General features: G+C 35.2%; 1 protein-coding gene across 1 annotated transcript in view; it reads right to left on the minus strand.

The window, feature by feature from the left end:
* The window catches only part of LOC120862909 (pleckstrin homology domain interacting protein), a 124,433-nt gene that overhangs the window by 21,622 nt on the left and 77,233 nt on the right, over positions 1-25,578 (minus strand). Inside the window, exons 20-30 of the mRNA XM_040239072.1 lie at positions 21,306-21,446; positions 18,798-18,874; positions 15,862-16,093; positions 12,192-12,311; positions 10,844-10,951; positions 10,179-10,303; positions 9,968-10,050; positions 5,070-5,181; positions 4,828-4,889; positions 2,437-2,592; positions 17-137 (exon numbers count right to left, since the gene is read on the minus strand). Of these exons, the coding sequence (XP_040095006.1) occupies positions 17-137; positions 2,437-2,592; positions 4,828-4,889; positions 5,070-5,181; positions 9,968-10,050; positions 10,179-10,303; positions 10,844-10,951; positions 12,192-12,311; positions 15,862-16,093; positions 18,798-18,874; positions 21,306-21,446 (1,337 nt within the window). The remainder of the gene's footprint in view (positions 1-16; positions 138-2,436; positions 2,593-4,827; positions 4,890-5,069; positions 5,182-9,967; positions 10,051-10,178; positions 10,304-10,843; positions 10,952-12,191; positions 12,312-15,861; positions 16,094-18,797; positions 18,875-21,305; positions 21,447-25,578) is intronic.

Raw genomic sequence — 25,578 nt, forward strand, 5'->3', positions numbered from 1 at the left:
ACCAAATGATTCTAACCTGTAAAACCTGTTTTCCAGTCTTTGTTTAATCGTACTTAAATCCGTTGGATATGCCACTACAGTGCAATACATAGGATATGCTTGCAGATCCACAGGGGCCACAAATGCTGAAGCAATATCTAAAATAAATGAACAAGGAAGTTTATAAATTCATCTTTTTATTGCTTAAAGTACTTCACAATTCTGCTTGAATTAAGCCTTAAGTTCCAATCCACATGAAGTCTACCACTATCTTTTGACAGAAAAAACATACAGTTTAGCTAACACAGACTCACTTATTATGTCTGCATTTGCACTGCAAAATTCTAGGAATGTTATTCAAAGATTCTTTAGAAAAGATGATAGACAATATATAAATCTGACCTATTAAAGAACATCCACATGTATTTCCATAATTAAAACTAGGTCATTCCTGAATCTATGTGTTTGGCAGTAATTGTTTTGACATAATTACTAAAATTACTTAAGATAGTATCTGAGACAGTAATTCATCAAGAGTTGCCATCTTATAAAAGACATCAGATGAAAATATCATCCAATATGTGTCTCCAATGTCTTCAGCTCTTATTCACATAATTTCTGCCTTAGATTCTTTGAGGCAGATTCCCTCAAAGTTCAGATAATTATGTTCTATGGCCACTGATCTTCCTTCAAACAAAGCAGAGCAGTTTATACACCCTCATCTCTCCCTTTACAATATCCTACTGTGTATATGTAGATCAGGTTAAGAGGGAAATGGTATAGCTACCCATACAACTCAGCTTTCAACCCTCCTCCTCTAATTTACATCATGTCAGCCTGAGTACGTCAAGGGTTTTAAAATTAGTTTGTGGAGGATTTACATTTTTCCTTGGTACCCCTTGCATTTGTGGAGCTCTCACTCTGAAATTCAGTTTGCTGTTGTTCGACTGCTAATTTGTGTGCAACTCTTTGTGTCCGAAGGACTGCAGCACACCAGGCTTCCCTATCCCTCACTATTGATACCATAAATACATCTTATCCTCTGTCACCCCCTTCTCCTCTTGCCCTCAATCTTTCCCAGCATCAGGGTCTTTTCCAATGAGTCAGCTGATCCCCAAAGCCAAAGTACTGGAGCTTCAGCATCAGTCCTTCCAATGAACGTTCAGGGTTGATTTCTTTTAGGATTGACTGGCTTGATCTCCTTGCAGTACAAGGGGCTCTCAAGAGTATTCTCCAGTACCATATTTGAAAGAGTCAATTCTTTGGCATCCAGCCTTCTTTAAGGTGCAATTCTCACATCCATAACGTGACTACTGGAAAAACTGTAACTTTGACTACAGGGACTTTTGTCAGCAAAGGGATGTCTTTGCTTTTTAATATGCTGTCTAGGTTTGTCATAGCTTTTCCAAAGAGCAAGAATCTTTTAATTACATTGCTTCAGTCACCATCTGTAGTGGTTTTGGAGCCTAAGAAAATAAAGTCTGTCGCTATTTTCACTTTTTCTCCATCTCTTTGCCATGAAGTGATGTGACTATAGGTCATTATCTCAAGTTTCTTGAATGTTGAGTTTTAAGCCAGCTTTTTCACTCTCCTCCTTCACCCTCATCAAGAGGCTCTTTAGCTCCTCTTTGTTTCTGCCACTAAAGTGGAATCACCTGTATATCTGAGGTTGTTGATATTTCTTCCAAGAATCTTGATTCCAGCTTGCGATTCATTCAGCCCAGCATTTTTCATAAGGTACTCTGCATAGAAGTTAAATAAGCAGGGTGACAATATACAGCCTTGACATACTCTCTTCCCAATTTGGAACCAGTCTGTTGTTCCATGTCTGGTTCTAACTGTTGCTTTTTGACCTGCATACAGATTTCACAGGAGGCAGGTAAGGTGGTCTAGTATTCTCATCTGTTCAGCAATTTTCCACAGTTTGCTGTGATCCACACAGTCAAAGGCTTTAGCATACTCAATGAAGCAGAAGTAGATGTTTTTGTGATACTCCCTTGCTTTCTCTATGATCCAATGGATGTTGGTAATTTGATCTCTGGTTCCTCTGCCTTTTCTAAATCTAGCTTACACATCTGGAAGTTCTTGGTTCACATACTGGTTGATGTCTAGCTTGAAGGATTTTGAGCATATACCTTACTAGCATGTGAAATGAGTGCACCTGTGCAGTAGTCTGAACACTCTTTGGCAGGCACTGAAATTCAACTAAAGCATTTATAACTGTTTTAGATATTTGAGTCTTGTGTAAAACTGCATTAAAAGATCACTTAAAAATATTTGAAAACACTGACTTATGATATTACAAAAAATAATTTTGCTTGAATAAAAATATTTTCCTTTGCTTACTGGCAACATTTTCTAGCTATCTTCATGCATATATATGTAAATGTATATATATACACACACACATATAGAGAGAATATATATATATTTTTTTCATATGCTGCTATTATTTACCTAGTGTCATCAACTGGTTTATTCCTGTAACAATTCTTTCACATTCTTCATCCCTGGGATTGGAACCCCATTCACCATCAAGAGGCTTATAGATCAATGATCTGGTTTCAACATCGGTTAAAGGAACACTGGTACCTAGTTCTTCAGGAAATACAGCTGAAATAAAAAGAAATGAGATTTAATGAAAATATGTGGTAATATAAGTAATATTTAAGTTACCTTTAGAAATCAGAGTTGATATTTTTATAAAATTAAACTATACCTTTGTAAAGATTTGGTAAGTATTATTCTTGATTTTCATTAAAGGAAAGTTATGTTTCAAGAGTCAATAAAATTTATTCTTTACAACATTAATTAATTTTCTAGATGAGCATGTAATTACTTCTCCAAAATTATACCTCACTACTTGCTTTATTATCAGTTACAGGTGAAGGAGAAAGTATTCCTATAAAATCATGAAAATTAAAACAATTTCTGAATCATTTCATAACATATAATCTCTAACTTACTTTGATAAAACATGCCATGTGAATTTGAACAGAAGTGGTATTTTTTTTTCAGAAATGTTTTAATCAAAGCCTCACTCTTCTTCTACAAGTGTAGGGACAGTCAGAATTATGAATAATGACAGATGATGCTTAGGCTTTTTGCTCTTCAATGATGATGGTATGCTTTCTGCACGTCTGAATCTTTAACAGAATAATTAGGAGGTGGTGGTGACATAAAAACTACAAATCTGCCAAGGCAATTTTTCTTTGAACAAGACTTCATGAGAGAAACACTTGGAAATATGCTACTATCTGTTCACAAAACTCCTCCTTCTCTCGAAATATAATTAAACTCTTGAGTGTCTATGTATGTATAACAACAAAAATCACCCCCTCCACACAACAATATTTTGAGGTAGGAAATAACAGCATATTACTGGTACTCATTCATTTCAAGAAGTACCCCAGGGATTATATCTATTAGCTTCATTTCTCTCACATTCACAATAGTCTGATGTGACTTCAAATTCAAACCTTCACAAAGGAGAGAAATAAAACTGGAAGGTAAGTCATGTAACACATTTACAAGCCGATTAAGATATTGTATAATATTCAGTTCAGTCACTCAGTCATGTCCGACTTTTTGCGACCCCATGAATCACAGCACGCCAGGCCTCCCTGTCCATCACCAACTCCCGGAGTTCACTCAGACTCACGTCCATCGAGTCAGTGATGCCATCCAGCCATCTCATCCTCTGTTGTCCCCTTCTCCTCCTGCCCCCAATCCCTCCCAGCATGAAAAAGACATTATTGGTATTGGTCTCTCAGAGTGACCATTTCTAGAAAGAACTAGTCTTAATCAAAATCAGCATGACCATTTTCTCATTTCTACGATTTACCAGTTTGGGTTTACTTTTTTCACATTATCTTTTTTCTGAATTTTTTGAATATAATAATTAGTGAGGAGTTCCATTTGTAAATGATCACTTCTACTATGTTACAAGTCAGGTTTTTTTTTTTTTTTAATCTTATCCGACAGTAAAAGTAACATACTATTAAAAAAAAAAAAACAGTTATGTAAAAGATAATTTGTGGAAGTCCTCATATCCCCATCCTTTAAACCTTTTTAGACATATACAGTTGTGTGTGTTTTATGTTCTTAAACTGAAACAAATATGGGCAATGAAACAGAAAATGCAATATCTAGGCTTCAGACACACTGGTCTCTTCTCAGTTCCAGGAAGATGTCATACTTATTGCCAAAGGCTAACTCCCACATTCTAAGGCGATGTGTCAGGCCATATGCAAAATGACAGTTATTATTATTAATTATAATTACCTACTCATTGAGACCTTACATGTATCAGGCTCTATAACAAGCACTTTATACATATGATATCATTTAATTCTCATAGCAGCCCTGTAAGGAAAGTATTAGTTTATAGTTTCAAAGACTGAATCCTAAGCATCTCGAGTTTCGAGGCTTAAAGGAACTTGTCAAGATGACACAGAGAAAAGATGGCAGAGCTAGGATATGAACCTATACTTCATTCAAAAAAGCCTGACCTCTCAGTATTATGTTGTATTCTATGCATTTTGCTGGAGTTGTAAAAATATCTTTGCTCCCAAGTGCTCATCTTCTACAGTGAATAATAACAAGCAAATCAGTATATTTTGCTGTAATTATCTTCAACCTTCCCTCTTAAACCACAAATTCCAAGTGGATAAGGATTATGTTTAGTCACTATTATGCCTCCCCTACCTCCAGGGTCAATAAAAATGCATGTGGAATGAATATTTTCTACTTGTTCTTCATCAAGAACTCTTTGTACCTACAAGTTATCAAATCAGATTTTTATTTAAGAAATGAATTCCGTAACAGACACAAAAACTTTACACTTACCATTGTTAGGTATAAGCTCCATATCCCAAGGACTCATCTTTTCTGTATCTCCATTGTCCCAGCTTAAAGAAAGGAAAACCTTTGTATTAAAAGATCTAAACACTGCATTGCAATTTCAATCAAATCACACTGAAAAATAAAGTAAGTACTTCAGTGTTTAAAAGGAGTATCTTTAGCATTTTAACAGATGGGGAAAACATTCAAAGCAAGTCAGGCTGAACCAAAACACAATACTTCCTTACCAAACATTGTAACACTGGAACAAGCTATCAGGGTACTCAGGCTGGAGTGGTTCCTGGCTCTCAATTGTTCCAAACCACCAGGCATCATCTATGACTGATCTGAAACGGTCACCTGGACAAGAATAAAAGCCATCTCATTACTCTTAAGTAAAACGCTGCGGCTGCTCCTCTTTCCCAAAGTATCCCTTTAAGATACTAAAAAGCCTGTATTATTATTAAAAGACCTATGAAAAATGATCCACACACTCCAAAATAAACTAGTAAATAAATAAAATCAGCAATACTGAGAGGAAAAGTTATATAATAAACCCACCTGAAGTGTGACTTATCACCTTTCAGACCACTTTTTAACCTTTTATTATGGTAAGGAGAAATTCACTCTTATTTTAAACATTTTTTCAATCTACCACTTTACACCCACTTTTCCTTCCTACAGAAAAAAACGAAACAAAAACTAACCTTTGTAAAACAGATAGCACTCTATAACCTTTTCCTTAGCCAACTGGATTCAGCTACTGTCATATTACTGAAAACTGCTTTCCTCAAAGACTCTAATAAGCTATCTCCTCACCTTCCCTCCATGTCATATGAAAACTGTTAACTACTCCCTGCCTTTTTCTCACGCTTTCCCCTTTCTTAGTTCTCATAGTACTTAACTGATTTTTCTCCTGGTTAAGTCTGAAAGATTTGAGTTCAAATAACTTATCCATGTCACTTTAAACAAATTAATCTTATCTGAATCAGTTTCATTTTCAAACCCATTTTTTAAAGTGTTTATATTCGCTTTTTTTTTTTTCACCAAAAAGGATTTAACGAAGTACAAAGACATGTAGTCCTCCTTCAATATCTGTGGCAGACTGCTGGCTGCAGGACACTTCAGATACCAAAATCTGTGGATACTCAACTTCCACATATAAAATCATGTGTATATGCATATAACTTATGTATACCTTCCTGCATACTTTAAATCTCTAGATTATTTATAATATAATGTAAGTGCTATCAAAATAGCTGTAAATACTATGTAAATAGTTGGCCAGCATAAAGCAAATTCAAATTCGCTTTCTGGAACTTTCTGGAAATTTTTTTCTTCAGAATATTTTTGCTACAAGGTTGGCTGAATCTGTGGCTATGGAGGGCCAAGTGTAGGGCATAAAATGCTTTGAAAAAAATAAATTTAATGACAAAAAATGAAAGTTGGAACCAGTTAATAGAACACAACTGCATGTTGCTGAGTTATATGTATGTGTGTATATACATATTCTGGGTGAGCATGCACTGAGATCAAATTTAGGTTCAAATTCAAGCATTCAAACAGCAAATATTAACAGGGAAACATGAGCTATTACTAGAGAGTCTCTAACTGCTCCTGAGATGCATATCAGTGACACTATACTTAGTGAGAAAATATTACATAATTTAAGAAACAGCATTACTGACATCACCAACACCTGAAAAGTAAACAAAGTAATGAGTTTCATAAAGCTATTTTTTGTGATCCTACTTAGACTGATGACATTATGCTAAAGAAGAACTGGATAACATGTGCCGAACCACAATGAATGATACTGTACGATAATGACAATAAAATTAGGCAAGGAATAGAGTCACCAGAGTAAGCCTTAAGTGTATCTGAGGACTGGCCGAAGTAATTATTACTGATGTAATTTTAAATGGCAGTTGGTAAAAACATCTTCAGAAATAGAAGATTAGCTAGTACCAACTTGAGAAGAAACATTAACAGTAATTTACACATTTAAAATTATAAGATCCAAATGAGAACATTCTGATGTACATCCATTTGAAATATCTCTTCAATATGGCCAATGTTTGCCATTATTTCCTTACTTATGTTGTCAGTACATTTCTGGAATATTCCTGGATCCTAACCGGTAATATTTGTTCTGCCAACTTATCGGCAGATGCATGTCCTTAAAAATCAGAGATGAGAAAACTTCCCTGGTGGATCAGTGGTAAAGAATCCGCCTGCCAATGCAGGAGACAGGGGTTCGATTCCCAATCGAGGAAGATCCCATATGGCACAAAGCAACTAAGCCTGTCTGAGCACCACAGCTATTGAGCATGTGCTCCAGAGCCCAGGAGCTGCAGCCTCTGAGCCCACATGACACAGAGCCTGTGCTCTGCAGTCAGAGAAGCCACTGCAACGAGAAGCCTGTGTATCGCAACCAGCGAGTAAGCCCGCTCTCCACAACAAAGATGCACCACCGCCAAAAATAAATAAAACTGTTAAAAGAGATGAAATTAATCTTATCAACACATGTAAATAATTTTAAAAATCACATGTACCAAAGGCTTACATCCAAAACCAATAACTTTTAACTCTTTCTTCTTGAATTTACTTACAGTTTTCTAAGTGAGTATATAGTTATTCCTTTACTCATCAAGTTCAGACATTAAGTATTGGCCTCTCTCCATATAACTGTATATAAAGGCTATGTGCATTTTGTTTAATCCATTTTCAGTTGTCCTCTGTCATGACTATACTGTATAAATATTGTTCACTAATGAGTCAAATAGCACACAATTCCTTTATTGCAAAAATCTGTATAATCACTTCATTTTCTCTGAATTTTATGAATAATTTCCCCATATTCTCTAACAGCTCAAACTATAAAACAGTCTTCAATAGATAATTTCCCACAATAATGACAATAAACTCCAAGTCAAACACGTTAGACAATTAATCGATTTTACTTTTTCTCCTGAAGATTTCAGTCTAAGAGGACAGTGTCTTCTAGACTGGTTTACAGACTTGCCAGGTAGTATTCTGAGACTTCTGCTGACTACTACTTGGGAATTTCTTTTGGCGCTTTCCTGTCCTGAATTTCCTGTCTCTTACTGAGATTCCTAGTCTTTATTATTTCCTTATTTGATAGAAAAACCGAACATGGCAATGGACTGGTTCAAAATTGGAAAAGGAGTAGGTCAAGGATGTATATTGTCACCCTGCTTATTTAATTTATAAGCAGAGTACATCATGTGGAATGCTAGGCTAGATGAAACACAAGCTGTAATCAAGACTGCTAGGAGAAACATCAATAACCTCAGATATGCAGATGACAGCACTCTTAAGACAGAAAGCAAAGAGGAACTAAAGAGCCTCTTGATGAAGGTGAAAGAGGAAAGTGAAAAAGCTGGCTTAAAACTCAACATTCAAAAACTAAGGTCATGTCAACAGGTCCTATCACTTTGTGGCAAATAGATGCAGAAACAATAGAACAGTGAGACTTTATTTTCTTGGGTTCCAAACAAAATCTCTGCAGATGGTGACTGCAGCCATGAAATTTAAAAGATGCCTGCTCCTTGGAAGAAAAGCTATGACAAACCCAGATAGTGTATTAAAAAGCAGAGACATTACTTTACCAACAAAGGTTTGTCTAGTCAAACATACGGTTCTTTGAGTAGTCATGTATGGATGTGAGGGTTCGACCATAAAGAGGGCTGAATGCCAAAAAATTTATGCTTTTGAACTGTGATGTTGGAGAAGACTCTTGAGAGTCCCTTGGACAGCAAGGAGATCCAACCAGTCCATCCTAAAGGAGATGAGTCCTGGGTGTTCATTGAAAGGACTGATGCTGAAGCTGAAACTCCAATACTTTGGCCACCTGATGCAAAGAGTTGACTCATTTGAAAAGACCCTGATGCTGGGAAAGACTGAGGGCAGGAGGAGAAGGGGACGACAGAGGATGAGATGGTTGGATGGCATCACCGACTCAATGGACATGAGTTTAAGCAAGCTCCAGGAGATGGTGGAGGACAGGGAAACCTGGCATGCTGCAGTCCATGGGGTTACAAAGAGTCAGACACAACTGAGCGACTGAATAACAAAATTTGATGGAATACATCTTTCAAAGCTTTCAGAGAAATGGTACATGGGATGTAAATTTTTTTCTACAGCTTCCACATCCCTGTTTTTAATGACTACATTTCCATAATTTTTCTTTTTATACCACACAGGTATACCCACTCCAATATTCCTGGGCTTCCCTTGTGGCTCAGCTGCTAAAGAATCTGACTGCAATGCAGGAAACCTGGGTCGATCACTGGGTTGGGAAGATCCTCTGGAGAAGGGCAAGGCTACCCACTCCAGTATTCTGGACTGGAGAATTCCAAGGACTGTACAGTTCATAGGGTTGTACAGAGTAAGACACAACTAAGTGACTTTCGCTATAGCACACACGTAAATCTCTGTATTTACCAAGACCAAACAATAAACGAATCACCACACTAATCCCTTCTAATGGTACTAGAGGAGGAATGAAATGCTGTTATCAACTGAGGTGCTTTCTCAAAGCAAAATATAGCATATAGGCACGATATTCTACTCGAGTGGTCCTTTAGAAATTCTTAAATACTCTAGTAAATAGCATAACCATCTGTACAGAAATTAAAGTACCTTAAATGCCTGGAGACTTTTAAGGTTTTCTAAAGTTTTTTTGAGTCTTGGTTACAATATTAGTTTTAACAGAGATACCCAATAAAAGAAAAACGTCAGTTTAGTTTTAGTCCCAGTCCAATTAAACATTTTCAATGGAAGACTTCTTTTGTTTCTAGTTTGAATTCTGTCATTACTTCTTTTGGATAAAAATTTATTTCAGTACATGTACTAACAAAAGGAATAGCTATAAACAATCTTATACATAGTTACGAAATATGAGAAAAAGTGTTCAGATTTCAGCATCATCTAGTTTAAAAGTATTATCATTCTTTAAAACAGACAAGCAAACAAAAAAATACCCCAAATTCCTGATACAATATCTTACTTTCCTATTGACATTGCCACAAATGGCAGTATTTATCTGATTATCTAAATTATGAAAAATATAAATCACTTATTAGATAAAACAATCATTACAACTTTCAAATAAATAACGCACCTATATTCCACCGCCTATATTTTGCATCATCAAATTGTTGTCTCAAGACCAGGAAATCTATAACATCAGGCATATCATGGTACCTATTAAAACAGAAACAAATTGATCAGGTCACATAATTACAGATATCTAAAATACATTCAAATGTACCTGAATCTTGAAAAACAATCTACAATATTAAGAAACTACTGCCTCTTTCAACAGTCCTTACTTCATTGTAAATGATCCACCAGTCAGTTTACCAGTATCAGGATCTAGAAAAGCAAGTTTAAGGCAGCAAAGGGTAGGCAATCCCACTTCATACTTTATGCCAACTATTTTCATCAGTTCTTGTTCCTGAAGAAGATACAGAAAATAAGAAACCATATTCACAAAATAATCTGTTAAACACTAGGTGACTATTTTGTATGTATGTATAAAACCCCACTGATCTGTGTACTTAAGATTGGTGCACTCTGATGGTATGCAAACTATGTATCAATTAAAAAAAAGAAAGAAAACCTTATTGAAATAAGAATTCTCTAATACAGCTCCAAAGACTGAGAAATAATTTTGAACTATTGCTGATAAATCTAGAAATACTTCCAATTTACAAAGATGAAGTGTGCCTTAATATGTTAATGTTGTCCAGTTCTCATATTAAGGCAACTTATAAACTCTCAGAATATATATAACGAATAGTTTATAAGGCAACTTATAAACTATTAGAATATATATAAATCAATCTTAAGTTTCTTTAAAAATCTACGCCTTTGAATTATTTCAATTAAAAGAAAAAGCTATTTTCATGATACAGTTTCTTATAGTGAAAATAACATTAAATACACTTTTCTCTATAATCGCATCTTGGGGGGCTTTAAATCATAAACAACATACCCGCAGTTCCATTTTATGCCATGGTTGTTTTTTGGGATTTATACTATAAATTTTATTCTTCCGGGCCATTTCAACATATGCTTCATGTCCTTGTCGGAAATAATAAACCTAAAAAGTAAATAATGTCACAATTTTAAAACTTGCATGTGTTTCCTTTAACCCAAGATGCACAGTATCAGCTAAAACTGTGGAGAATTTAATGTCCTGTAAACGAAAAGAAATTCTATTATTTTGATTTTATCCTTCCTCCTTTTCCTTGAGCTGTCCTACTATCACTTAATAATACCCGAAGTGTTCTAAATAACATTAAAAGGTTAAGGATGAGCAGTTATTTTTTGGCTTTTTGGTCTCACCACTTTATTTTATGTTGTATAATGTATGTTGTAACTTGGGGTCATGTTCAGTTTATTGTTTACCTATTTTGTAGCAAGGAGTTTATACAAAGGCAGGGAACTTTAAAACGAAAAATCTATTTTAAAATATATTTTCATATATATTTTATATTTATGAAGAGAGCAAGGCATATATTTATTCTCACTTATCGAGGTCAAATTTAAGTGACTCCTGACTACCACTAGAACTGGTATGTGAATATAGCACTCTGATACCAAGTGTTCTTCCCACAACTAAAACAGCTGAGCTTGTTGAAAAATGCTATCCAAGTTTATCCTAACTTTTCACTGTGAACCTACTGAATACCAGATAACCCTGCCTCTTAACATTTACACAAAAAACAAGGAGACATGATGTACTCCTGAGTGGAAAACTTTGGTCTAGTATCTTATATTTTCATTTCCCATTCACAAAAACATAGTCCAAAATGATGACTAATCATATTTTCTTAAAAAATTAAATAATTGGAAGATAACATTTTTTAAAGCTCTAAGAAACATATTATGAACATTATAGTTATTTAAACATTGATAAAATACTTTTATGAAATAAAAAAATAAAAATAAAACACATAAGTACCCTTCAATTAAAAATAAACAAATGCTAAATTTTGCTTTTCCTTTACAATATATTTTATTTTAGGGAAAAGAAAACTGGCCACAACATCCTCTTATTAAATTTAAAAATACATACTAGTTTTTAAAATGCCAATAAACCTCTATTCTCTTACAATATTTAATTTGCTATTGCAATTTTCATAGTAGCCATAAAAAACTTTATTAAATCTTTCCTCTTAATTTTCCTTTTTTCCATACAGAGCTACGAAACATAAAATGAGATATGAAATACTTCATAAAACTGCTACAATTCTCTAGAATTCTGTTTCAAGAGCTGTAAAAAGTATTTAAAGTTATTTGAATGAAACAAAGGATATTTTTTAGAAGTTAAAAAATACCTCATCACCCATCTGTGGCACAAATGGACATCTTCGGGGAAGAGTGTCTGTAATCCATGTTGAAGGTAGCCATTCTTCTAACGTCAAACCGTTTTCCGTTAGTTCTCCCACAGCCAATCTCTAAGAGTGTAAAACAATATCAAATAATATTATCATGAAAGCATTCATCTATCAGTCTGCCCAGGTAGTTAAAAACACAAAAGGGGCAAGGGATCTTTGTATAAAAATGTATGTTCTTTAGTAAAAAACCTTATTCTGGGAAGATGGCAGTAGTGGCAAAAGAGTTACATTCAATCTCACCAACTCACTCCATAAAAAAGTACTACATCAACCAAAGCTCCACAGACAATATTCAAAACAAAAATAGGTGATGAGATATTCCCATAAACAACAAAACAGAAGCTCTGTGTAGTTGCCTTTCCTCTAAACATTCTCTCAGTTTTATAAACATACCATGTAACAAACCAATACATATTCGAGGTTTTTCTTTAAAAAACCCTAGTCATAGCATGTTGCTAAGAAGAAAGATATTCTTACATGGGCTGAGCAGTGCCAGGATACAGAAGGTTAACTTTTATGGGCTGGACATTATACTTGCACATAGCCCAAGAATATTTCCTAGCCATTTCATATGTAAGCTTCTAAAAAAAAATTTTTTTTCAAACAGAATGCTCTCAAGCCAGGTCTCTTACTTCTTAACTTTCTGAATAGGCCTTAAGAAAAGTTTAAAACTTCTGGTCACCTACAATGGAAACTTACCTCAGACTCTGGAAAAATGAATTTTCTAAGAGCTGAAACCTAACATATAAGTAGAGAAACACCATGCCGCTGATTAAAAATGTTTTGGTTCAGTGTTTGTAAACTAAGACTTCTAAATTTTATTCTCTTATGTTTGCTTAAAAAAGGGCAATTATAAGGTAGTTACCACCATGAGGTAATGAAAATTCATAAAAAGAAACACGGTCATAACGGGGTATCAGAGGGTACGACTTGCAGCAGGTTCCTTCAGCTGTTACTCAGTATTCATTTTCCTATGAACTCTTCTTCCTATTAACCACCTTTGTATTTCTCTGTTAAAACATATTAGGAGCGTTCTGTGAAGAAGAACGGAGGGATAAAGGACTCTGGCATTTACTATACATGAGATGAATCCATCCCAGGTACTGAGATCCACAGATTAGTGTATTAGTCTTATATATAATGAGGTGCTCAATTAAAGTATTTGAAAAAGGCTTCCTTTGACCTAGGTAAAACAAAAAAAAGGCAGGAAAAGGCTAAAAATTACTAACTCCAGCTTCAATATAAACTACTAGTTACATTACTCAAGTATTTCTTCCCAGAGTGGGACAGCTAACAGCTCTTACATGAAGCCAGGTAAATTGGGTATTAAATAGAAGTAATCATATTTATAACTGTAGGACTATGGCATAGCCAAGAATCATTATGATAATAAATCTTACTCAGATCTTGGGGATCCTTGAAGTTTGGGTTAGATTTCTTTCAGTACTAATAACCATTTATGGGATAAAACACATCGATAGTTCTCTAAAATTTCCAGCCTCATGAACTGAGATTTAATTTTGGAGATAAAGGTAATTAATCTATTTTCTTTCTATCCATGGCAATTCTTCTAGACCCACCTAAAATCTGACCTCTTCTGGAAGGCTTATCTGAAACTCTACGATGTCTCCCTTTGGTTTCCGAGTTATTATCTGTAAAATTACTTTGCCAATTAAATGTATTACATCATGTGATATTTATCCTGTTTTGGGGAGAGGGAATTCAAACTACTTGGTCACACATTGTTTCTGGAGTAAGTACTATGTCTTACACTTCTTTTCATTGACTGTATTGCAGGCACTAGATGAAAATTCATTGCTCTGATTTCCAGAGCTCCTAAACAACGTAAGGGATATATGTCAGATACTATCTGGGATAACTGTACTGTATCTCAGGAGAATTCTATTTTAATAAGCATGTGCCTAACAAGGTTTCTTTTTTTTTTTTTCCTTCTATTGATTCAAACAATTAACCATATGGAAGATATTTTACTTTTTCACAGATGCAATAAGCATCAACTAATGATGTCTCAGTTATTTTTCAGATTTACAACTCTATGCAGAAGAAAGGAAATCTTACTGTATTTACCGAGATAAGATGACTAAGGAATAAGAGCAATTCTATCTACTGTCAGATGCACTGATAGGCTGAAAACAAACCATGTAAACAAAATCCAAATTATAGGGAGTAAACTGTAATATCCTAACCTTAAACTATTTGAAACATGTATCAAACATATTAGTGGCAAATTAGGGGTAATACTTTAAGCAAAAGAGTGAAATTAAAATATGCCAAATAGTAACAATGGATCCAAACGTGGCATGTAAGAAGCAGCCTGAGGTATTAGTTTGTGGATAATTATCAAATAAAAGGGGACCAGGTGAAGTAAACCGCATTCTTAGGACAAAAGAATTATGGGACGTTACACTGCAAACCTCCAAAGTTTCCAAAACTGTCTTGAGATGGAAAAAAAAAAATGTTTACCTCTTTTGCCAGATACATGGCTTAATCAGCTTTATCTGTCTATCATGTAAAATAATGGGTCAGCCTACATTTACCATCACAGGCAAGGAAGAAGAGAATACTGTGGCTAATGTATGGCATTCTCTTTGGTAAATATTCTCCAGACAAAGGCAAAGGAGGTGACAAAGGAGGCTACGGAACCCAAATTAAAGTAATCCATAATCCACAATTATAGAGCTGAAACAAACAAAAGCTCAACTGATGCAGATAAAATAAACACTTAGGACAGATGCAGTCTTGAAATTTTTCAAAGCTCTCTAAAGATAAACATCCTATAGTCTCCCTAGTATTTAATTCTACAGATAACATCTTCCATTTAATTCTAAAAATGGCATTGGCTTTTAAAAAAACCTTCTGTTTGTTTCACCAAATGTGCTTCCAACTTACAGTCTTTTGGGGAATAGACAATATGTCCCTTGTATTTCATTTCCTTTAGAGCAAAAGTTAAACAGTTCCTGTTTTTAAAATATTCTGACTCCATAAGAACTAATAAATCTTATTCCCATAACCTTTATCCCTTTTCTTTGATCTGTCTCAAATAATCTGCAGACTAAAGATGTAGTTATCAAACCAATACTACTGCCCTAAGGACTAATGATGACTCCCAAGTTCTGTAAATTAATGAAGGCTTGTTACCACAGTAGTATTTTCAGCAGTGATAGTTTGTAAGGATGGTTGAAAGACAAAGGCAATTAAAGGCTAATAAAATATGTTTTGTAGCATTATTTTTTTTACATAAACAAATTCTACTGGAGTCTCAAGAAAACTCTGCTCATAAGATCAAATGCTCAATATATAACAATATGATAATGCTACAAGTAAATACTCTCACAAAATAAACATTTTAAAAATTGAGGAAAACTAAACACATCTCTATTTGCTTTATTTTACTACTGTGTAACTCCATGTTTTTTCTATGACTACTTAGCTGGTAAACCTAAACAATATTTATGTTTATCCACTGCACTTTTAAAATGTGTAGTCTGTTTTCACAGAAAACATATATGTATATAATGTTTAATATCTATTTATGTAATTATATAGAAAGAAATATATATATATTATATATATAAGTATATAACTCAACCTTTTGTTTTCTTTCTTTGGGCTTCTTTTTCTTTGGTGATACTGGTCCATCCTTTTCTTCATTTATTTTTTTCCTATCCTTTTTAATCTGTTTTTGCTTCTGTTTTTCAGATTCTTCTTCTTCATCTGAACTGCTTTCTGCTTTCTTGGTTTTATGCTTAGGAATTTTCTTTGGTGGTTGCAGATTAATTCCAGCATCTGCTGTCCAGTCAGAATAATCACTGGAGTAGTCACTAAAAGGGAAGAGGGATTTAAAAAATACACAGAACAAGACACGTTAAGACTCTGCTGTATGCACGTGTAAAGAACGATCATAATAAAAAGTTACAGGCTTCCCTGGTGGCTCAGATGGTAAAGAATCTGCCTGCAATGCAGGAGGACCAGGGTTCAATCCCTGGGTTGGGAAGATCCCCTGGAAGAGGAAATGGCAACCCACTCCAGTATTCTTGCCTGGAGAATTCTTGGACAGAGGAGCCTGGCGAACTACAGTCAATGGGGTCGCAAAGAGTCGGACACGACTGAGTGACTAACAGACTATGACAGAATAGTACATACTAAATGAACTAAAAATACTTCCTAACTCTTAACTCATCTTCTAAATAGTTTCTTACAAGTCTGCAAGCTTAAGTTACTATCTCCAAAATTTTGGGGGATAAATGAGGCCTAATTAAAGTAGTTCTAATTAAACAATGAATTTAAATACCATTTATAATTTTAACAAAAATATAGATTTGAGTGTTACATGTGTTCAAAATATTGTGGGGTCACAAAGGTAAGGAGCAGAGAGATGGTCAATTTCCTCAATTCCAGTAACAAGAGCTCTAGATAGCATAGGAGGCATCAACGTTGAGGAAGAAGCATAAGGACTCCCTTGGTGAGGGTAGGTGGGCACTCTTGACATGCGAACTCCCATGGTAGAGCACCGGTGGCGTCATCGTGGCTAGATATCAACCTGGAAGGGTCAGAGGATTCTATCCAGTGGGCAGATCATGCCTGCAAACTTTACTAAGCATCTACATACACTCAAGGTATATATTACACTTCAAAGCATAGTAAGATTCAGAAAAATGCAGGCCTTAGTATCTTATGTTATCACTATCAATCATGTTTGCCGCTGGTTGTATCTTGCTGGAAACTCTTAACAGATCTAAGCTTTACTAAACTGATGCTGCAAAATAAAGAATCCAATTAAGTTGTCTTCTGTTTTTAGAACATGAGAATATTTAGTACTTGACTTTTTAGTTTTATAAACATAATTGCCTTAATGGAATCTAAATTGTACTATGTTAAAATCAATTATCAGGTTGCCTAGACTTACTGATGTATATCCTCACTTATCTAAAAATATCGCTGACAAGGCTAAAGTCATATTTTTCTGGAGTTTTATTCTACTACCTCGTCCCTCTGGCCCAAGTGTCTTTTTTTATGGGCAATTTACCTGTTATCTCCCTAAGAATAGTCACTGTAGGTAAAAGTCAAATAATTAAGGTGTTTTCTAGTATGATTTTCATGACTTCATCTTAAAACTTTAAATTTTAAAGTTACATAAAAAAACATTTTCAGACACTGTTCTGGATATTTGGGAATATATCTGCAGGGCAAACAGCTATCCAACTGGCCATACTGAACTTACAAGCATTTATTTACACTGACCTCAGCCATGATCACTGTACTTGGCACTTGCCAAACTGCTCACTGTTGCTACGCGATGGAACACTCAGCTCTTACAGAAAACCTGCTGCTGCCAGCACAGAACTACAAATTCCAGAGGCCTATGCTCTTTACAATAGTTTCTCCAACAGCTGAAGTGAACACTGTTTTTTCAAAATAAGAACCTCTATGCTGTTGCATGGTCTGAGATACAAGCATAACTTGCTTTACTGTGCTTTGTAGATACTGTGGTTTTTCTTCTTTCTTTTCTTCTTTACAAATTCAAGGTTTGTGGCAACCCAGCATCAAGCAAGTCTATTGGTGCCACTTTCCCTATAGCACTGTTTTTAAATTAATGATGTTTTTAAATGTAGAGTTTTTTTTAGAGATAACACTACTGCACACCTCACTGCACAGTGAAAATGCAATTTTTATATGCACTAGGAAAACAAAAATTCATGTGACTTGCTTTACTGCAATATACATTTTGGTGGTCTGGAGTAAAACCTGAGGTGTTCCAAAACAGAACTATACTCTATTTCCATTGCTAAACCAAAAGAAAGCGGGTTTTTCTTCTGCTGTTTTGTTTTAAATATAGGAAACTACCAGACATAATGATGAACACTTGCATATCATTACTGGGAGCAACTACGGTGGAAACAGGATAATATGTCCTGTGACAATGTCCGTGATAATAAGAGATGAAGAATTTTTACACATAGCCTCCTGGTTTCTTTGGAATTTTAAGAACTAATGCTGTCAAGGAATAAGTATCAAGGGCTAAACATAATTACCATTCCCAAAGGCTCTACTCCTTCTTGTTACTAAGACCTCACAATGTCAGACAAGGCCATTAAGCTCTGTAATAATATGAATCATCAGTTAATGGGGCTGAAGGAATCCTTGCTTACATGATCAAATGGGGTGGGAAAAACAGGAAAAAGGGAAAGCTTATTCTCATTGCCAGAAGAAAATACTACTAGCATTTAACAAATTCCCTTATAAAAGATAGTTAATTCTATAAAATCTCATTACTTTCATAATTTATTGCTTAAGTATTTCTCAAAACCAGTAATGAAATTAGTTTGTGGTTCAGTATTACAAATAATAACAGCATTCAGAAGATAAAGTATTAACTGAGGGAAAAAGTTAAAAGCCATCATTTCATAGATCTAGTTACAATTTTAAACCCAAAGGGACTATGAACTATGTTTCTGGTAGAAAAGAATCTTTACCTTTCTAAAGAATTTATAGTACTTGTGGGGGGAAAAAAATTCATTAAATTACCTAGAACTGCCATCACTGTGCCAAGCTCTCTCTTCTTCTTCAGACGTTCCACCACTGACAGCAACAACTTCACCTTCCTAAGAGATAGTGGGATATATATTTTATTGTGTAGTTTTACAGAATAACATTCTATATGACTATATTAATAGAAAATATCAGTGATATCTAGTAGTATGAATCATATTAGGATATCTCATGAAAATCTGATTTAAATTAGTTGTAAAATACAAGTCTCAAAGATAAATACTTATTAACAATGGATTCAGAGCAATCTCTTGGATGGATTAACTTTTTAAAGCCTCAAAACACAACTTCTAGATTGGGTGATATGAAACTTAAATTTAGGAACTTTTAGGTTTTATTTATTATAATTAATATTAAAATAGCTTTATCAAGTAAAAAAGAAAATTCCAATTCAGGTATTATTTTATTACACATAAGGAAGATTAAAAACTACCCAAACACTCTGTTTCTCTTTAGCAAATATTCACTGGTCAACACACGCTACTACCTCTGAAGCCATTTTCTTTATAAAAATTGTTTTGTGGTCACAAAATCTTGCTTCAATAAAAATAGTAATTTATATTAATTAAGATTTTACTATAGATCAGAAACTGTTCTAAGCACTCTGTATATATCATCCCATTTGATCTAGACAAAACAGGGACTGGTGAGAGGAAACAGATCCTTTTCCCCCAGTTATAAGTGATTTCTGAAATATATTTCATTATTTTATTCTATTTACACTATCCTACCATTAAAAAAAATTATCTCATTATTTTAACATATTGAAATCTTTGGTTCTCTATTAACCAGCAAGTATAATACTGAGTCTAGGGAAATAGGTTTTTATATAAAAGAAACAAACTTCAACAGGCTAAGAAATGTATCCAAGGCAGTACAATTAATAAGCAACAAAGCCTACTTTGAACTCAGGTCATTTTACTTCAAAGCTTAAACCCACTCTAACAAGAACAGTTCAGTGTTATTAACTGCTGGGTGTATTCAGATAATTTTTCATGAGGATAATGAAACGTATTCTTTTACTAATCAAATATTATATTTTGGGGAGAAAAATTTTCCCATTATCATGTCTTAAAAAAATGAAGACTGTAATTGCATAACTTCCACAGAGCTCTGAAAATCAATCAAATATGTGAAGATCAAAATCTAAAAGCAAATTTTATTTAGCAAATAATCTCTGCTTACTAACTGAAAAGAAGCTAAACAAATTATCTAATTATTCCCACCTTTAGTATATTACTTCTTTAAAGAGGGAGAACAGAAACATATTTCTATATTCTAAATACAAAAAGGTACTATATGGAATTACAAAATATTTGAACTAAAAAATCTAACACTGTTTCCTTTTTAAATGATATATTGTGCCAAAGGTGATATTCTGTTCACTGTTCTCCTCTACAAACTTAAGGTAAAAACAAATTAGTTTTGAAGACAAATGAAAAAATTTGTAATTTTCTTATTAACAGCTGTACCTGGAAATACAGTTTTAGTTGATTTGTATTTTAAAAATTTTATAGGAACTTTAAGAGAATACTATAAATCTTTCAAAAATAAAGAAACACTTTATATGGCAAAAAACTAGCACACACATATTTTATGTTTCGTGGTATATCTAGGTTGTTAAATGTCAAGTTTGTATAAAGAATATGTTTTCTCTTTTTGCCAGATTAAAAATATCATTTTGTTCTGGCTATACTAGGACCTAAAGCCAGCGGAGACTTTTGAATCATGGTTAGAATACTCTCAGTTTGAGCTAATATAACCCTGTCCATAGAGAATATATGTGGAGAATCCCCACACATGCCTGCCACTGCAAAAGCAAACATGACTTCAAAAACGTATAGCTGTCAACACTTCAGATCAGTCTTTGACTTAACTGTGAGTGAACAGTAATAAGGAGAGTGGGGCAGGAGAAGAAAGACAGTTGTATGTCTAAGTAAGCTTGATTTGTAAAGGCAAATGGACTGCCTTTGCTGAAAGAATATGTAATTTTGTGGGGACAATGATATTTATGAAAATACTTATACATAAGGAGTATTTTAAAATCTACATTGAGAAAGCTCTAAATTGGTACAGAGATTATAAAGTAACCAAAACTGTTGACTGTCTATTCATCAGTTGTATTATACAGACTAGAGCTTTATGGTATTAAAAAGCTTGGTTTTGGAGTAAAAAGTTTAATTCCTTACGCTACCATTTAATAGTTAGGTAAATGTGTAACCTAAACATCTTTGAACTTCAGAGTCCTCATAATGGGAGTAATTAATTCAGATGCACTTGTTTTGTGGACCTGAGGTTATGAATAACTACGCCATGCCTTGAACACACACTCTGGTCTTCAGCTATCACTGTCATGTTAAGATCTAGACATACCATGTTTGAGCTACATCTACAAATATATCAATGGATGCAAAGTATACAGGTTATATTTAAAAAAACAAGTCAAAATGAAAACAGAAATTTATGAATGTGCTGAGCTCTCACATCTGAAGAACTTGTGCCATTTTCTATCTCTTCTGAAGGTCTAGGAGTCTCTTCTAATGCAGATCTCGTGCGGTAATTGTGTTGATTTGCCTGCTGCTTTTTGGATTCTCCAAGATCCAGGAAATGTTCATGAGCATGATTCTGGAAAAAAGTAAATTCAATTTATTTACAGTCTGCTTAAAGAAAATGCTTTTTAAAAGTGACATTTTTTTCTCATTCATGTTTAAGATTATCACATAAGTAGAATCCCATGGACAGAGGAACCTGGTGGGCTGTTGTCCGTGGAGTTGCCCAGAGTCGGACATAACTGAAGCGACGCAGCAGCAGCAGCAGACTATAATACCAGCTCAAATATTTTAACATTAAGCTAAAACACAGGTTAGTGATAGGCTGAAATTCACTTGCTGATTGATAGGTTATAAAAACCTTTTCTGATTAAGGATTCATAAAAACAGAGTAAGTCTAATATTGAACTCTCTTGTATCCACATTAAAGCTATAAAACAGATAAAGGAAAGAGGACCTCAGACTGTGAGGCATAAGTGACAGGCAGAGGCAAACTAGGAAACAAAACAGTGATCACAAAGCTAACTGGTCACTACAAGGCTTGGATACCAAGGTAACTGGCTCTCTCTCTCCTGCTGCAGGCAAATGTGAGAAGCAAATGTGGGCAAATTCTTCTGCAGCAGAGAAAACAACTAAGAATAATCAAAATAAATTAAAGTCCAACAGAGTCACAGACATGAAAAAACTCAACAAACTCAAGAATTTACACCTGAAAAAGAAACCCAACTAAAGAACATAAAAAATAAATGGAAAATACTAAAAATTACCTCCAAAAAAGAGACTGACATCAGACTTATATATACATCATGCAATAAATCATACAATAAAAAAGGAACATTATCTTTAAAGTGCTAACAGAAAATAGTTTTGCACCTCTTTATATCCTCACTGCCTTGAACCTATAATTATATCCTCACTTTTCCCACCCCACCCCCCCTTATTGTTTTACAAGGATCTCAAAATTCTGTGACAGATTTCTGGTCAAGTTGTTTCCATTAAAAAGTACTGCTTTAAAAAGTAATTTAAAATTGCCACACAGAGAAAAACAGATGGTCCACAAAAGGTTCTCCTTTCCTTCAAGGTTTTGTTATCATTGCTATCATTAATTGTTCTTTGCTAAATGACTGATCAAGACAAAACAGTCCTGTGACAGTTCTTCCACCACTGATGAAGACTGGGGTGCCAGGTATCAGCGATGATCTTCAGTTAGCCTTCTGAGCGTTTTGGGCACACACTGTGACCTCGCCAGCTCTAGCTGCCTTCTTGTCTGCTGCTTTGATGGCACCATAGTGAATTTGTCTCATTCACAAATACCAAAACGACCCAAAGGATAGTCAGAGGAGTTTTCAACACACAGGTGGCTTGCCCGGAACTTTATCAACAGTGGCAGGCATCATCAACACCTTTCAAGAATTTGGGGCTATCTTTCAGAAGATTCTTCCCAGAACAGTGACCATCATCGTCTTCAGTTCAACAATCCTGCAAGCTATGTTAGCTGTGGACAATCCAGAACAGGTGAACGGCTGACTTGGCTTGGTTGGCTCAGGATAATCACTTCAGCTGTGAAGTTAGCTGCTTCCATCGATGGGTTATTTTTGCTCTCAGGAGCAACAACGCCATGGCAAGCATCTCTGACAGACATGTTCTTGACACTGATATCTACACTGTCCTCAGAAAAGCTTCACTCAAGGCTTTAAGCGCACTTCAACAGACCTTTTTTTTTTCCCTTTTTCCACTTTAGTTCTAATGACAACTGGAGCAAAGCTGACCACATGCCAGATTTGAGAACCCCAGTCTCTGGCCCACAGGGACAGGTCCAGTTCTACCTGGAGGGGCAGGCACCAAGGGCTTGTCAGTCACACAAGTTGGTGGCCGGATGCCATTCAGAGCTTTAAGCTTCACTTCATTACAGGTGACTTTCCAACCCTTGAACCAAGACATGTTATTAGCACTTGTGTCCACCATGTTGTCACCATTCCAATAAGAAACTGGCACAAACACTACTGTGTTGGGGTTGCAGACAGTTTTCTTAATGTGAATCAATTCCTTAATGCCTTCTTAACTCTCCTTGCTGTAGGGTGCTCAGTGGAACCCACTTTGTTAACACCAAACAAAACCTAACATCGGTCAAGTTCATGGTTATTTTAAGGTAATTCTCTTATTCTCTCCAGAAATTTTCAGGATATTTCCTTTTAGATGTTTTCAAATCTCATTATAATATGCTCACCTGAGGTTTTATATTTTACATTATTTTTTCTTTATTTTAGTTGGCATACTATGCATTTGCTTGGAGATTAACTCTAGAAATTTTGGTTCATTATTTTTGTCAACTCTTTGCTTCCTCTGTATGTCTTTCTCTTCTTCAAAGACTCTTACTAAATAAAGCTTTATTACTACGTACTTCTAGTGTGTATGTATGTGTGTATACAACACAACATTTACAAAAACATATATATATATATATATGGTTCTCACATTTCCCTCATTCTCTCCATTATTTTATCCCTTGTTGATACATTCTGGAAGAGTTCTTCAACTTCATATTCCAGCTTACTAATTCATTTTTCAGTGTTTTCTATTCAACTCATCCACCGAATTCTCCATTTCAAGGACAACAGGTTTCACCCTAATTTCTCCAACAGAACACTCCCCAAAACAGCTTGTTGCTATATCATGCTTCCAATATCGTCTCTTCTCTCTCTCAGAATAATATGCTATTTTGAGTATCTGAATATGATTGACTCTGGTTTCTCAAGTGTGCTGGGTGGCATTTTCAAAGGGAAGGAAAAAGAAAAACTAATCTAGGTCTTGCTCCATCTTCTAAAAAAAGCATCTGTATATATGCATGGGGGGATAGGTGTATACCTCAAGACTGGTGACACTGCAAACCCAAGTCCAGGCACCCCTGCCACTCCATCCCTTCCACTTTGCAGCTCTCCCCACAACTGGTCTTGTCAGGTCTTTCCAGCACTGTGGCTCTACTCGTGTTGGGGCTATTACTTGTGAGAGCCAAGTGAAATCAAACACATCTTCTCATGCTAACATTCACCATTTCTCCACTCAGATTCTCTCTAAAGAATTACTGAAGGATCCTGTACTTCTGTACCCACTCCAGCACTCTCGCCTGGAGAACCCCATGGACAGAGGAGCCTGGTGGGCTACAGTCCACAGGTCGCAAAGAGTCGGACACGACTGAGCGACTTCACTTTCACTTTTCACTTTCTGTAGTTCTGTGAAAATATGTGAAAGCTATAAAAAAGGAAATGATGCTCAACTTTATCTCATATGCTTTGAGTAACTTATTGTTAAAAATGTAGTGGATCTTGCTTCTTTCATTTAACATAAATATTATTTACCTACTCAAAACTATTTCATTAAAAATGCTTTTCATTTCATTTTATAAAGCTTTATCCACAATTCTTACTTCTTTAGGATAAATTCCAAGTCAAAGAACATGACATATCTAATGCAGAGGAAAAAGCCTGCTGTCAACCAACATCTGTTCCCCTCCCTCTTGCACAGAAAATGAAATTTTCACTGTCCGACTTTCAAGTGACTAAATTCTGGCCAATGGGCTATCTGGTACAGCGCTGCAGAACAAGTTCAAAAAACCGTCATCAGGAGAGCATGTGCACCTTCTGCACCTTCCTTAATGAAATCGCCCTCCCTCCTGCAGCCTTATATGAAAATGCTGCTATCTTGAGGCCAGAAGTCAAATTCACACACAAGAAAATCAGAAAAATTTGAAAAGCTTCAGTTCCCAACACAGAGGGCATCATACCAGACCTTGACCACCTACCAAGGCTTTTAAATCAGAGAGAAATACATTTCCCTAAAGGGAAATAAATATTTAAGAAAAACATTTTTGAGACACTCTCATTTGGGGACCACGTTCAGTTCAGTCGCTCAGTCTTGTCTGACTGTTTGCAACCCCATGAACCGCAGCACACCAGGCCTCCCTGTCCATCACCAACTCCCGGAGTCCACCGAAACTCATGCCCATCGAGTCGGTGATGTATCCAACCATCTCATCCTGTTGTCGTCCCCTTCTCCACCTGCTCTCAATCTTTCCCAGCATCAGGGTCTTTTCAAATGAGTCAGCTCTTCACATCAGGTGGCCAAAGTATTGGAGTTTCAGCTTCAGCCATCAGTCCTTCCAATGAACACCCAGGACTGATCTCATTTAGGATGGACTGGTTGGATCTCCT

This window comes from Oryx dammah, unplaced genomic scaffold, assembly GCF_014754425.2.
Source record: "Oryx dammah isolate SB20612 unplaced genomic scaffold, SCBI_Odam_1.1 HiC_scaffold_4, whole genome shotgun sequence".
NCBI lineage: Eukaryota > Metazoa > Chordata > Mammalia > Artiodactyla > Bovidae > Oryx > Oryx dammah.